This window comes from Hippocampus comes, unplaced genomic scaffold, assembly GCF_001891065.2.
Source record: "Hippocampus comes isolate QL1 unplaced genomic scaffold, H_comes_QL1_v1.1 scaffold276, whole genome shotgun sequence".
NCBI lineage: Eukaryota > Metazoa > Chordata > Actinopteri > Syngnathiformes > Syngnathidae > Hippocampus > Hippocampus comes.
This window is the reverse complement of record NW_017805074.1, coordinates 1,064,902-1,079,448: the sequence shown is the minus strand read 5'-3', so window position 1 is coordinate 1,079,448 and position 14,547 is coordinate 1,064,902. Positions and strand designations below refer to the sequence as shown.

At 41.8% G+C, this 14,547-nt stretch overlaps 1 protein-coding gene across 1 annotated transcript; it reads right to left on the bottom strand.

Moving 5' to 3' along the window:
• Positions 1-790: 790 nt before the first annotated feature.
• On the bottom strand, positions 791-3,390 carry rbm7 (RNA binding motif protein 7). The gene is made up of 5 exons (XM_019865013.1): positions 3,188-3,390; positions 2,783-2,945; positions 1,795-1,861; positions 1,605-1,698; positions 791-1,500 (listed from the first exon to the last, which is right to left on the bottom strand). Exons 1-5 carry the CDS (start codon positions 3,278-3,280, stop codon positions 1,240-1,242), a joined length of 678 nt encoding a protein of 225 aa, XP_019720572.1. The 5' UTR covers positions 3,281-3,390; the 3' UTR covers positions 791-1,239.
• Between the last annotated feature and the right edge of the window lie 11,157 nt (positions 3,391-14,547).

The following is a 14,547-nucleotide window of genomic DNA, read 5'->3' as shown; positions in this document are numbered from 1 at the left end:
AAGTGCAGCCATCATAACATTGCTGCGGGTTGGGGCTGTGGTGGAGTTGAAGTGGGTTCAGTAGCCGGCAGGCTACTTAATCTGGCTGCTTCAGAGCAGGAGACGCCAGCCAGATCAAGCAATTAAAGTTGTAAGACCACCACATGTGTCATAATAATAATAACAATGAAGGCCTTCCGCCTGACAGCCTGCAGAGGATAAAATTGATTAGAGCACACAGAAGGGTGTAAATACACCTTTAGCGCCACATGAGGCTGACACTTAAATTGTTCCTACATGCAACCAGGCAGCTTTAAGCACTTTCGGAAGGCTAGATTATGACCTCATCGTTGGTTGTTATGGGATGTGATCATCACTTTGTTGCGGGGACACCTGGGCAGGGATGCGAAAAGAGCGACAGCAACATGAGATGTGCCGGATCAAAGCAGTTCCTATTCCAGGAGGATTGTCCCAGAATAGCTGATCTGCGTCCACGTTGGGGTAACAAGAAACACCTCCACGTAATTGCACGTATCCGAGTGAACAGAGTGGGTGACAAATCCGCGTCAAGCCCTGAAAACGTCCTAAATAGAAAGGTCGCATGGAGGAGCTGATCATGTGGCTGGGATACATTTACTGCGGTAATTGGCTTCCCTGAAAGAATATGCACGGTACCTGTAGATTACTTCCGAACCCGCAGCACAAGCATATTAGTTACACATTTGGCCATTTATAGGTGCAAATAAGGCCACCAGCTCCACGCAGCACCACAGCGAACACGTTTGTGCAGGAATGAAAGAGGATGCAAATGTTCAGCCAAATAATGTTTATAATCATGATTGTTTTAAAACATCACTCATTTGCCTTAAGAAAATCAAGGTTAAAAAAAAAATAATAGAGGAACATTTTTAGTGAGCTCAACATTGCAGAAGTGGTGCTGGTGGATTTTCTTTTTTTGTTTTTTGCAAATTACCTGAACATTGTACAATTACTCTGAGCACCATGATTAATATTGTGAGTTAAATAATACAAAAAACAGGCCAAAAGGCCAAGTCCTGTCCCGTCTACTTAAACAAGAATCACATTTCTGTCATTGGCCAGATGTGATCTGTGAGGTTTGTGTCACATTAAATACAAATTTAAAAACATTAAAAATGTAAACCAAAAAAAAAAGAGTTAAGATACAAATCATTTTTGTTCATATACAAAACAACCTGAGCATACAGATATTGTCAACAAAAGAGTCTCTTTTCCCTTACATCAGTATCGTCTCCAACTACTATCGTGGTAACCACGGTTAAAGCTCCTGTCGTCGTCGTGGTGCCTGTTGCCACCTTGGCCGTTGTGGTGACGGCCTCCGCCCCCCCAGGCATTCTGCTGGTGATAGTTCCTGTTGTGTTGCTGCTGCCGATTATGTCTGAAGCTGCCTGCGCCCCCTGCAGACGGACGCCTCTGCGTCTTGGAAAAGCTGTTGGCTAATTGCGGCGGCTGAGACATCTGTTGCTGACACATCATGTTCATCTTGGAATGGAGAAGACAAATTAACACGTTTTGTATTGGAAGGGGACCTCAACAAAATTCAGCCTGCAATTCATCTTGAGCTCGTCTTGAAAATAAGAACTTACCATGGCATGCTTCTGCAGACTGTCAGGGGAAGAAAAAGACCTTTGCATAGAAGCTGGCGGAGTGTATGGAGGAGATGTGAACTGCGGTGGCACCCTGGAAGAGAAACATATTCAAATATTCACTCCGTCATCAAGCACACAAAATGGTGACATGGCAGCTTCAACTAAACCACGAGAAGGATGGCTTCACCTCAATCTGTGGGGATTTTGAGTACTTGTAGGACTCGAGTTCCCAGAATTGTTGCTGTGGCTGCTGCCTAAAAGAGGGTACAAACCAAATTTAATTTGTAACTGTTAGTAATAGTTTTGTCCTTTGGTGTGATTGTGAGCATGACCGGCTGGCTGTTGATGTGCGCACCCGTGACCTCGCCTGCTGCCCGAAGACAGCTGGGATGGGCTCCAGCACGCCCGCGACCCTCGTGCAAACGGATCAGGTAATGGATAGGTGAGTAAGGGTATACAAATTTGAAGGCGGAAACAAAGAAGAGTGCTTCGAGTTATTTCGTAAAGTAAATTTAGGAATGTTTACCATTCCAACAGCTTTCAAACAACGAAGCTAGACGCTAATGCTATTCTAGCTAATACCAGCCGCTAGTGGCGACATTCCCATAGAAGGCAAAGGCAATGCATGTGCATTGAAAACAATCAATAACATGCTCAATTCTCAAACGATTTTGATGAGGCTGACTTAATTGTCAATGCCAAAATTAGTGCTATTAACAGATTACATCTTTGATTTTTTTTTTCCTGTGGGACGCCAATGAATATAGACCGCAGCAACACAGTGCCGGTACGTTGGAGTAAGGGCACTTCACAGGCGTGTCATATGTAGCTATTTGGTTACCAGAGTGCTTTGTGTGGCGAAATACATTTAATCAACGACGTTTAAAAAAAATGCAGAAAAGCTTTTTGTGATCGACTTAAGAAAATACGATTGCTGTTGTTATTCAGTTGCTGTTATCAAGGTCTATTTTGCCTGTTGAATGCAGTACGTGCAACACAGCACGTTTACTTGTGGGCGACACTCACCTGTTGCCTACTAAGATAGAATATTAATAACATACACACAAACACACATTTTATCCTCCATTTCCCCCTATACACATTACGATCGACTTGGGACGGCCAAAAACGAAACCAAACGAAAAAAACACGGCATTTGAGCACGCGTAACATACCTGCTCGGAATTGCACATGGATCATTCTACCAAACAGGGACGTCCCGTCTAGGAGCTCCATGGCATACGGCACCGACTCCTCGTGTTTGTATACGGCGAAACCAAATGTTTTCTGTTTGCCATCACCGTCTTTTGGAATTTTGGTTTTGATGAGAGGTCCTGCCTACTGAGAGAGTTTTGTTAATGTTGTGCTAGCATGTTTTGATAATTTAAGTTTAAATTGTCATTTTTTTTCTCGATTGACCAGACTGCACACTTTCATTTTAACGTTGAAAGCAAACTAATTTTTACTGCGAGGATATTTAGCGTTCATGTCTTTCGAGGATATCTTTCGATCGACGAGGCGGTGCTACTAGCTAGCACTCGCAACCGACCAGTAAAAGCCAGCTTGCAAGAAAACATCACCTGTAAGAATAGCTCGAATAAAAGCTCCTCAGTCACTCGCGTATCCAAATTCCTGATAAAAAGCGTCCTGTCAGCTTCGTCTTCGATCCCCATTATAATGTGTATAGTCTAGCTCGTCTCCGAGAGATGCTAACAGGCGCTAGCTTATCAAAACCTTTGATTAAAAGAAAAAAAAAAAAAACAAGCTAGGCCCGTGACGTCATGTTTAATGACGAGTTGACAGGATCTTTCTCGCTCAAAGATAGAAGCCTTCATTTTTGGATATGTGTGCTCTACTGCCACCTTTGGTTCAGGATGACGAATGGCATCCTTGACATAAATGCCGCATTAAAAATGTATTGCCAGTTCTTTTTGAGTGCCAGTACGTAAGTATATTATCCAAGGTGAATGATAGAATGAATGAAGTTATATGGGACATTATGACCATATACAAAACAACACATTCAAATAAATAAACAAAAAATATGTGTTTTTAAAAAATATATGATGTGCAAACAACCCTGCACCTCTTGAGCTAGGTTGGCGGGTCTGTTCCTTTCTCAAGGGCACCTCGATAGCACTAATAGTCAATAGCATTGCTCTAATATTTAATTGCCTGCTTTTGAATCATGATGTAGTGAACATGTTAAGATTTAAACCTCCCACCGCTTGGTGTTTTAATTACACCATTCTACCCCAAAATACTGTACCTAAAATTAAATCCTACCACATTTCACATGACTACTATTCCTGCTCAATTTATACTTTCCATTATTTTGGCGGCTTGGCTGTTGCGCACTGATAAGTCTTTCGTCCCTCCCTTCGGCCTTTTAAACACAGTAGCTGAAGTGCCTGGAACCAATTAGTGCCCCTGGCATCGCTGATAGTGGAGGTCAAGATAGTGGCATGAGAGGCTTAGCTTCTTCCACCATAATTAGATGGGTTTTGGTGTCGTCTTTTAATCCTTTCAAAGTGTATTGATTTTCCTCTTCATGCTTCGGGGACTGCACTGATTTTGGCATGATGAAGCTCAAATAAGAGAGACACAGGATGTATATTGACTCAGTTTTTAACAACTTCAGCTTATTTGATGGATCGTCCAAGTTAGCTGCAAGCTATTGCCTTATTGATTTAATATACTTGAAGCCTCTGCGACAAATTGACTTGCTCTGTTATGTTTTCACCATCCTTCCAGCGGTAATTCAATTGCAATTAAGTAAAATTTTTAGTTGGGGAAGCTGCTGCTTTATTTAACCTGGTAGGTCTACTGAGAACAAGTTCTCAGGAACTCATCAAATGAGACAATTACATGAAAATGATTAAAAAAAAAAAAGAACCACCAATCCAACATCATCTCTTCCAGATGAACATAACATGCACATTTTGATATGTTGGTAGTCTCTCTAAAAATATTTAAATTTCTGCGAGAGTGCACTCTATTCTGTTAAACATGCATAAAAATCACCACACACCCAAGCAAATTACTACAATATGTGCCGTATATTAGGCATCATGCATGTATCATCATAAGCCAGTACAACTCTCTGATGCATAAACACAGCAGTTCTACCTGTATTTCAATGTAACTTTCATTTGTGGTATGCACTACTACACAGTGTATCAGAACAGTAGATGGCAGCATTGATCCAACGATGTTGTTGACTGCATGCGGGGGCCCCTTAGGGTGACAAACAGTTATGCACAGAGGGAAATTGCGAGTCACGTTTGGAGGTAGGCCCATATACCAGGGGTTGCAACCTCATTTTGGTTGCGGGCCACATTATAGTTGCAGTTTCCCACAGAGAGCCATTGTGACTGGAACCATAGAAATGTTTGATCTCATATTATTACATATACACAACAACGGATGGATAACTAGTTTGGAAAATTAGACATCAAGGATATTAGTTTGTTCAACTATTGTTCAAGTTACTGTGAAAAGGGGCTTGGTAACAAACATCGTTTGCAATATCTCTGTTATTATTTCTACATGTGACATTTAGAAATTTTGGTTCAAGCAAGAATCGTGGAAGTTGATGCACAAAGTTTGCTTCTGTGGGCCACATAAAATGAGGTGGCCGGCCAGATCTATAAATGTGTGTACAGTATTTCATATAGATATTTCATACTCTGTAGAAACAGATCCTGCACTTACAGTACTGACGAGCTAAGAGTATTGTGTTTAATTAGTCAAAACAAGCAGTGGTCAAGCAGAACAACATTATACTAATTGGTAGAATTCATAGAAACACAGTGGAGCTACATTTAGAACAGCACCATGCATTTTAGCATCATTAAAACATTATCACATTTATGTTTGTTTTTATGGCTGAATTTATGTATGCCTCTGATTTAAATTTGGCCTCATTTTATAATTGCTAGCGAAGGAGAACCATGATTAAGATTAAGATTACAAAAAAAAGAAAAAAACTGGGCCGTTGGTCAAGGGTGGTTTTTCACTTGACATCAAAGGAAGATACCCTCAAAGTAGGCCCATGTCAGTTCTGTGTGTAATCCCATGACTTCACATTACAGCTAATGTAAATTTATACTCACAGACACACACAAGAGCATCCATGCAAAGACACGCACACACGCTTACACACATACACACTGAGCAATTTCACTTGTGACCTCTGGCCTGGAGCGTTTGGTGAGCCTGTGAAATGACTGACTGGTGGCCAGACACTTCCTTCTCCTTGACCGATAGCCACCCTAGCTGATGGCTCCCATCTACAACAACCCTGATGTCACTGTTCTTCCTTTCTGTCCGTGAATTGATGTGACTTGGGGAGTGATTTGGAACCATTAAATCACGGGTAGACAACTCCGGTCCTGGATTGAAATGATCAAGTTCATTATCAGGGTTCTGCGGAGCTCAACTCAACTCAATTCAACTCAACTCAACTGTATTTATAGAGCACTTTAAAACAGCCACCGCTGTATACTGTCATGATTCGGTTTGAGACCAACAGGTGGCACTGTAGGGCTCCCCCTGCAGCTGCACACCTGTTGGTCGTTATGTAATTAGTGCTTTAAAAGGACTCCCAGCCCGAACACTCAGTGTCGGGTCATTGTTGCTCTTTGCTACTGTCATGTTTGTTCTCAGTCATGGTTAGTTTTTGCTTCAGTCATGGTTTTGTTGACTACTTTGGATTCTTTTTGTTTTCAGGACTTTGTTTGTTTAGGATTTAGTTTTCTGTGTTTTATCAATACACTTCTTCAAGTTCACTCTGCTCCTCCCTCCTGCCTGCTTTTTTTGGGGTCCACCACCACCACCTCGCAACGTGACATATACAAAGTGCCGTACATGGACCAAATATCATCGAAACAACAATAAACAATACAACAAAGAATTAATAATGAAGACAGTAGGTCTTGATTTCCTCCGGGGAGGATAAAAGTGGCCTTAATGAGAAAACGTGTTTTTTGCTCAGTCGGACATTGATCTGACAGTCATTTGCAAAGCAGTGGAAGGAAAGACCATGTTTCCTTAAGATGGAACCCAATGGGAGCAGATACAGTGAGAACAGCAGAGGCCCCAGAATTGAGCCCTGTGGAACACCTGTGGATCGCTGATTAGCTGATAATTTGATCATTTGGACCAGGTGTGTCGAAGGAGGAAAGTTCCAATTTGTCCTCCAACTGCATTGAGATGTGTGATGAAGAGTCTCTCTCTCTCTCTCTCTCTCTCTCTCTCTCTTTCTCTTTCTCTTTCTCTCACTCTGTCTATCACACACACACACACACACACACACACACACACACGTATACACAAAGAGTTGATCACTGGCAGCATGCCACCTAAATTCAGCACTGTGCCACAATAATGGATACAATATATTTGCAGGGGATTGTCCATGTGGCTATATCGTCCACTCATGTGTGCTTGTTATCTCGATATCTGGGCCGCGTGTTGCTGCTACTTTGACAGAGAGTGACTTTGTTTTCATTTCCAACGACGCTCTCACGTCTTGCATCCTTTTCCCTTGTAAACATATTCAAGGGAGATCTCTGCCCTGTTGCTACAGTCCTGCAGTGTTGAGCAGCAGTGTTCAAAGGAGAGACGGGGAAGCGTGCCTGGCATCGTTCCCCACACAACAACAAGCAAAAAAAAGATTGTGTCGGAATCCAAATCCAGCTTTGCTTGTATGAGTTAACTAAAGGAACCCTCAGTCCCACATTTTCTACTCCGCATGCATGGTGACAACTTAATGGGAGTGAGGGTTGCAATAAAAGCGTGTTCACACCACTTTGCGGATTACCTTGACCCCTCGGGAAGTGGGCTGTCAGCAAATTTCAGATGACCATGCTCACCCCGATTTCATTCCAGGTAAGGAACTGAATATGAGAACCTTGTTTCATGGATATGGAAGGGAAATGACACTTCCCGAGAACTAATTAAGAGATAGTTCAAAGTAGCATAATCCTTATCTCATCACAAATATCCAATCTCTTATTGAATGCTCTTCCTCCAGCTTTTTGCTTTATTGACTGCCCTATTTTTTTGTGTGTGTTTGTTTTTTTAATTGCCCAAACAACCCCAGAAAATATAATGAGCTCTGTCCTTGCTTTTTTTTCAAGCTAGCGGTACATAAACTTTGTTTCTACCATCCTCACTTTCTTATAATCAATAGTGGAGTGTCCCATATTCCTGCTGCTGAGCAGAACAGGCCCGCAGAGACAGCTACGACCACCGCTCATAACCTATAGCTCACAGCTCAACCCCAGAAGAAGAACACGCTTCCCTTTGAAGCTTTTCATCACTATGGTAATCAGCGGATCACAGGATGTTGTGCCATTTCCTCCAGATGCAAATATTAGCTTCACATGCAAACTCTTGATCTTAGAACCCCGTCTTACTTACTCGCATCTCCACTTCAGGCTTACACAACTACAGCCCGTCAGCGAGTTGCTGTAAGTATTTCAGGCCGACGCCGTCCATCCAAGTCCACAATGCTAATTTGAAGATACGTGATGATGCAGCATTTGGAAATTTTCAACTGTGGAGGACGTTCGTCATTGACACGGGGTGAAAGATCCATCTTGCAGATCAAGTGATCGTGCTAGACATAATTGACGCCTCTATGAAATAATGACACGGAGGAAAAAAACTCCCAAACATTTCTTCAGGCACGGGGAGCACATGCAAACTCCACACAGGAAAGACAGAACCGGGATCGACGAGCCGACGCGTTAACCACTGGACTAACGGGCCGCTGTTGTATGTCGTGTTCTTGTTAATTTTGTTTTGCTTATTCTTTCTCGCATTTGGATTTTTTTTTCTGTCCTTTGGCGACAAGCTATTTTTGTTAATATGACTTTTCCTTTTCTTCTGGCACACGCCGCTCCAGTTGGCTGCTCCACTCGATTAAAGGTGCGAACCACCGATTCTCTCAAATAGAGAGCTTGTATCGACATGCCTTTATCAGGTGCTTCACGCGGCACCAGAGGACATCATATTCCATCAGCCTTTCAACCATTTATTGGCAGGATGTCGACATAAATTTGACTGACAGATGTTGAAGTCCAATGAAATATTCATTTAAAATTTTCTGTCTGGTCATCTTCAAGTGCTTGGGAGGCAGGGTCCTGTCTCACTGGCTACAAAAAGTTGAGGGTCATACATTATTCAGCAGATACTGTCGATGGAATACCGAGCAGAGGGGACATTGATAGTATCGACGTGATGCAGCGAGTACAAATGACGAGAAAGTCACGTTGAAAGGCAGGCGACTGAGTGATCAAATAGAATCATTCATTTACGGTACTGTAATCATTATTGAGGAAAACCAAGTGGGTCGTCTACATATAAAGCAAGTAAATAGCCAGCCATTACATTTTCATGCTGATCATATTTCAAGTTGATATTGTTCATAAAAACGTTGCACTCTAACAGCGAAGTAGTATGCGGAGGTGGGAGAAAAGGTGATAAATTAGCAAATTCCCACCGTGTTTTTCCCACAAAGTGGCAGCACTATAACGACACTTTGACGATTCACCAAGGTTACTTTGGTGTGATGCTTTCCATTTAAAATGTGTCAGAAAGTAAATAAATTATGGACGTGAGCCTGCGTGGTGTGCCCGCAGTACATGAGGAAATGCTGTTGCTTGTAATTATGCGGGCAGATATACATAGGAATTGGACAAGCAAGCGATGGCGGCATTCCATAAATCACATCGATGTGCAGAGCGTGTGGCTGTAATCACAACACATGCTTCCATTTTATGGCACTGCATCCTGTTCTTACAATCGGGGTATTGCGAGCAGATGATATTGTGGGAGTAGGCTGTATTCAAAAAGGTGATTTATTGTTTTGCTTTTTGAGATTTTAAAAAGAGCGGGCACAGAGTCAAAAAGTACAGCGTGAGTGGATCAGTGAGGAAAGACACACATAAAAATCCCAAAGAGCGAATGAAACTGAGAAGATTATAACGATAGACGAATGCCAAATCGATTCTTGTTCTACTGTATTCATTAGACAGTCAAGTGTGGCATTTAATGGAAATATTGTGCCCCACTAAAGCAAAAAGTGGAAAGATAAGCATTTTTTGAAGAATCTATAACAGACTCCATCTAAAGAGGCTTCAGAAGGCTTGGGAGATTCCCATTGCAGAAATATTGCTTTAGCTTTACTGTTTTGTCTTTTCTTCCCCTCTCCTATTTTAAATCCATTATGATTCTGCACAAAGATAAGCACAAAGGTCCAAAAGACCACCGACAAGAAAATCCAATTTGCCATTTCCCACACAGCATCTCGGGGACTGAAACAGCAGTCAACAAGATCAGCAGCTAATCACCATTTAGTAATCAATAGTTTTAAATTAAAATGACCTCGTTGAGAATCATCACAAAGTCAAAACAACCTCTCTGATGTTTTTTGGCGTGTCTGAAATATAGGCTAAGTGCTCTACGGGGCACATCGACATGGACCATTTGACCAAGGGTTGTCAGATTATTTCCTTTAGTGAAATTCTAATTAATATTGTTGTTGAATTTTATTTTTCAACGTCCACAGACACGCACACACACACACAGCGGTCTCCAGGTGCCCACTTAATAGATCTGTGATCTCCCTCCCCTACTTTATATAATTCATTTGTAGAGGTCTTCTAGCAGTTCCTTACAAATGCACTTTTACCTGCCGCAGGACATGAGCAAATCAGTTTATTCTTCTGCCATGTCGAGCACTTTCAGCGCGCCCCTCGCGGCGTATTTAAAGGGAACGAGAGCAGCTGCTTCCATTGGCGGTGAATGAAGTTGGCTGTGTTCAGACCCACAACCGCACAAAAAATTTGCCAAGCCTGCTTGCACATGTCTGAGAAAATAGCGTAACTTAGGTCAGCCCACATGAAAATAGAGCCCATTGTGTTTCAATTCACATCACTGCTATAAACAGTCATATAAATGCGACATTGCAACCACATTCATGAAATATTAGAGAATGTGAGCCATTGACTGCTTTGCCGTGGGGAACAACTATTAGAAATAATGTGGCAGCACTGTTAGTGGTGAAACTCATCTTGCTCCAAGCATTGCCCAACTCTTAATGAGAGACTTGGTGGCAGCAGTTGGTAATTGTCATTTTATCAGCAACACATCCTCTGTGTTGTTCATGTCATTAGCTTGACATCCTCGCCCAATGTGAGAGCATCCTAATCATCATTACTCCACTTATTTTCATTAATTATACATTGCCAATAAAAGGCTACAATGTTGTACACTAATCAAGGATATTTCTTAAGTCTAATGTGCTTCGAATTGGAAGTGTCTTTTCAACCTATATAGAGATGAATGCAATATATCGGCTGCACAAGTGTTACAATTGATTCCATTGGTTTGCATGAATTAATCACGTGACATTTATTCCCAAGATGGGCTGCTACGACAGCAGCGAACAAGTTAAAAGCTCCCATGCAAAGGTATTTTTAAAGCCGCCGCTGTTCTCTCTTGCTCTGCTCCGTCTATCTCCAGCGGCAACTCCCCGATGCTTGTTCCACAGCAGAGTGGCAAGCAACCTCCTTTACTTTCCGCTCTGAAGGCACGCAGGAAAAGTTTTGCTCCAACAACAAGACCTCCCCAAGGAATTTCCTCTAGGGAGGAAGGCGAAGGGAAAGGACTGTCTTTTTACCTGAAATGGTCGCACGCCCCCAAGCAAACATCCAACAGCAAAGCCACAGCACAGGAAGCCAATGAAACATGAATAAAAAGAGAAATGGAAATGCATCGGAACATGCATATGCGCATGTTTACCCATGCGTGGCCGCACACAAAAAAAAACCCCAAAAAGTTCAAGGGCATAGAATAGAAATATTTTGCACAAACAAAAACTTTAACTACGACTCAGAAATGCAAAGGAGAGGTAGGGTGATGCTGGGTATTTTTTATTTTTTTTAAATAACAACAATGCCCATAACGATAGCACTAGTCCTGAGCGGCAAATCAAGAGGAAGAAAGTTTACGAAAAGGAGTGGTCAAATGAAAAAATGGTGTGGTTATAGATTAACTTTAGCCAAAATATAGGTTATATTAAGCTTATTAATTAGTATCTACTGAAAGTTGAATAGCTATCAATTTACAGTATTGTTAGTGTTGTACTAGTAGTGGTAGTAACCATATAGTAGGGTAATATTTGGATATTCTGTAATAGTAGCCAGAAGTGGGTACGTCAATAAATTTTGCCTTTCCATCATTCATCGGCGGCCAAGCCACCCTTCCGTCGGCGTTATTTCGTCAATATTTCAAGCCGACGAATCTGTCATCGTCAGGAAGTCACTCAGCCACTCAGCAAAAAATATTTTTACCATACTTCCGTCGTTACTAATTTAGAGTTTGTCAGCACTATTTTAGGACCGTCAGCCTGCGCACCATCGCGTGACTTTAGCTACACTTTCAGTTCGCAACCCCTGGTCTCTGATCGTAACAACAACCATCTCCCCCAAGGAATTAAATCAATAAATAAATAGCCATTCGCATCTTTGGACAATCAAGAGTCCCTTCATCAATCTGTCATGTATGTTTTTTGATTGTGAAGTATAGTTGCTATAAGAGACAACATGTTTCCACAAATAGGACAAATTGTTTTGTCAATAGGATGAAGTTTGTCTCTGGCTGTGCAGGCATTGCATTAAAAAAAAAAAAAAAAACAAGTACAAATTAACCCACCCAGGCATGCATAAAAACAAGTCTCCCGATGGGATTTGAATGTCAATCAGACTCATTAAGAACTATTTCTGTGTATGAGCTGCACCAGTGAATGAGAGAAAGTGTGAAGGGGGAAGGCTTCTGCCTCATCAGTCCTCTTCACCTGCCGTAAATCACCCTTATCCAATTATGATAAGGTCTGGAGCCAAGATTATAAATTCTTTTTTTTTTTTTGCATGACCGGGGTAAAACTCATTCTAAAAGACGTATCCTACAATGAATGAGAGGGAGATTTCATTTGAGCTTCACCGGGGCATATCCTTTTAATTAATGGGGCTTGCTTGAGTGAGGGATCGGTGCGGGTATTTAAAATGTTGAACGGATTTTCTGATTCTCTCCCTCTTGCTTTGCACACTCGCAGCGCCTCTGACACGCACAGTCAGTGTATGTGTGCGCATGCTGTCATCCTCACGCTATATGACATTGGTGATTAATTTTGTCTTTGCTGAAAGCAGGGAACCAAGTGTGAATATAGTATTCGTGCATGACCAAGACGTGAGAGAACTTTCATGATAGACGGCTGCTTAATGTCATCTGCAATCTGATATATGCCCGACCTTTTGTGTTTTGCACAAATGTAGATATCAATCTAAAAAAAGAGGCATAATTTTTGACAGAAATTGATGAAAAAAATCAAATAAAATAAAAAGCTGAACACTCTGCTGTAATGTTCTTTTGAGAATGTTTATGATGCAGAAGTCAAAATCAAATCTCAGGACTGCATCGTGAAAACAAATAAGTTTGTAATATTGTAGTGTATTCAAATGAATACATCCATCCATTTTCTGAATCATCAATATGTTTAAGCTTTTAGGCCAGTTGACACACGGGACGCCGTAGCATTTCCTGTTTAGCTGTGGGTGCCGAGCAATTTTTTTTGTATGAATTTGATCTCTGCTGTGCTTGTATAATTTGAAGTCATACCCAACATGCCTCGAGGGCATTTTGTTCAAATAGTTATTAATAAGGATGAATTTGTTGTTGTTAATTTCTTCTTTCCTAAAGCAGGAGTATTCTTTATTTCTTTGCATTCACCCATCTTATTATTCATTAATTTTCATTGACTCTTGGGTTTAATTTTGCTCATTCTGTCACCTTGTGGCCTCGGTGCAGCAGAAGATTGAAAAGTGAAAGCTTTCGGCCATCAAATCAAGCTGCGTTTGGCGAATTGCTTGCTGTTTTCCGCCGACATATATCGTCATGTCACCCCCTAGTAGTCCCCAAGAGACGGCAGCTATTGTTCCACATCAGTGGCACAACTGGAACCATACTCTGCATCGATATGAAATGATTCAAGAATCATCTTAGGAACAAAGCCGCAAAATGGTGAACCTTTACTGTAACTGTGATTCAAACCTAAAAAAAACAAAAAAGAGAAGATAGGACGAAGGGAAAACCTCGGTCACATTGCCGATTGTTTAGCCTCTCGACCCTCTCAATCTATTTCACCCCACTGTGCTCCACATCGCCCACGCTAGCCCCTGCCCACCTCTTCCTCTCCCTCATGAAAACCAATGGTTCCGCGGGCTACCATTTGTGAAATCATCTCTGCCCTCGCAGCTCTGCTCAACTGTCACATTGCATCTCGCACACACAGACAGTCAGCGCGAACGGTGTCGGGGCTTCTTTCATACTTCATAGACACAATGTCCGCCTCCCATTGTGGACGCATGCAGCCGGCTCGTTTCAAGTTCTTTCATCAACCGCCGGTAGTTTCTGTCTCTCTTTTACTAGGATCACGAAGGCCTTCAAACTCAATCATATATACGGAGCGTATCACCTTTCGAAGCATGTCGCAAGTATACTTAATAATCTTTTGACATGAATGTAAATCATACCAGTCATTCTCATCTTCAATCTGAAATCCCATTTATATTTATATTTTGACTCGTACCTCATAAATATATTTAGATCCAATTTTCATGACAAACCACATTAAGCGAAAGAAGCTCTGAAACATTTAATCATAAACCTCGGGGATCTGTGTTTTTAATGGAAGGTAAAATTTAGGGCAGGAGACAGAAGAATGAGCCGAGCTCGGGGAAAAAGAGAGTTTCATAAGAGCTGGCCAAATGCATTGTGAGAGTGCAGTGCAGGGACAAGAGGCCTGGTGGGATAAGGCTAAGTGGAAGATGACGGATCGAGGCTGTTGGGGGGGGGGGGGGGAAAAAAAGAA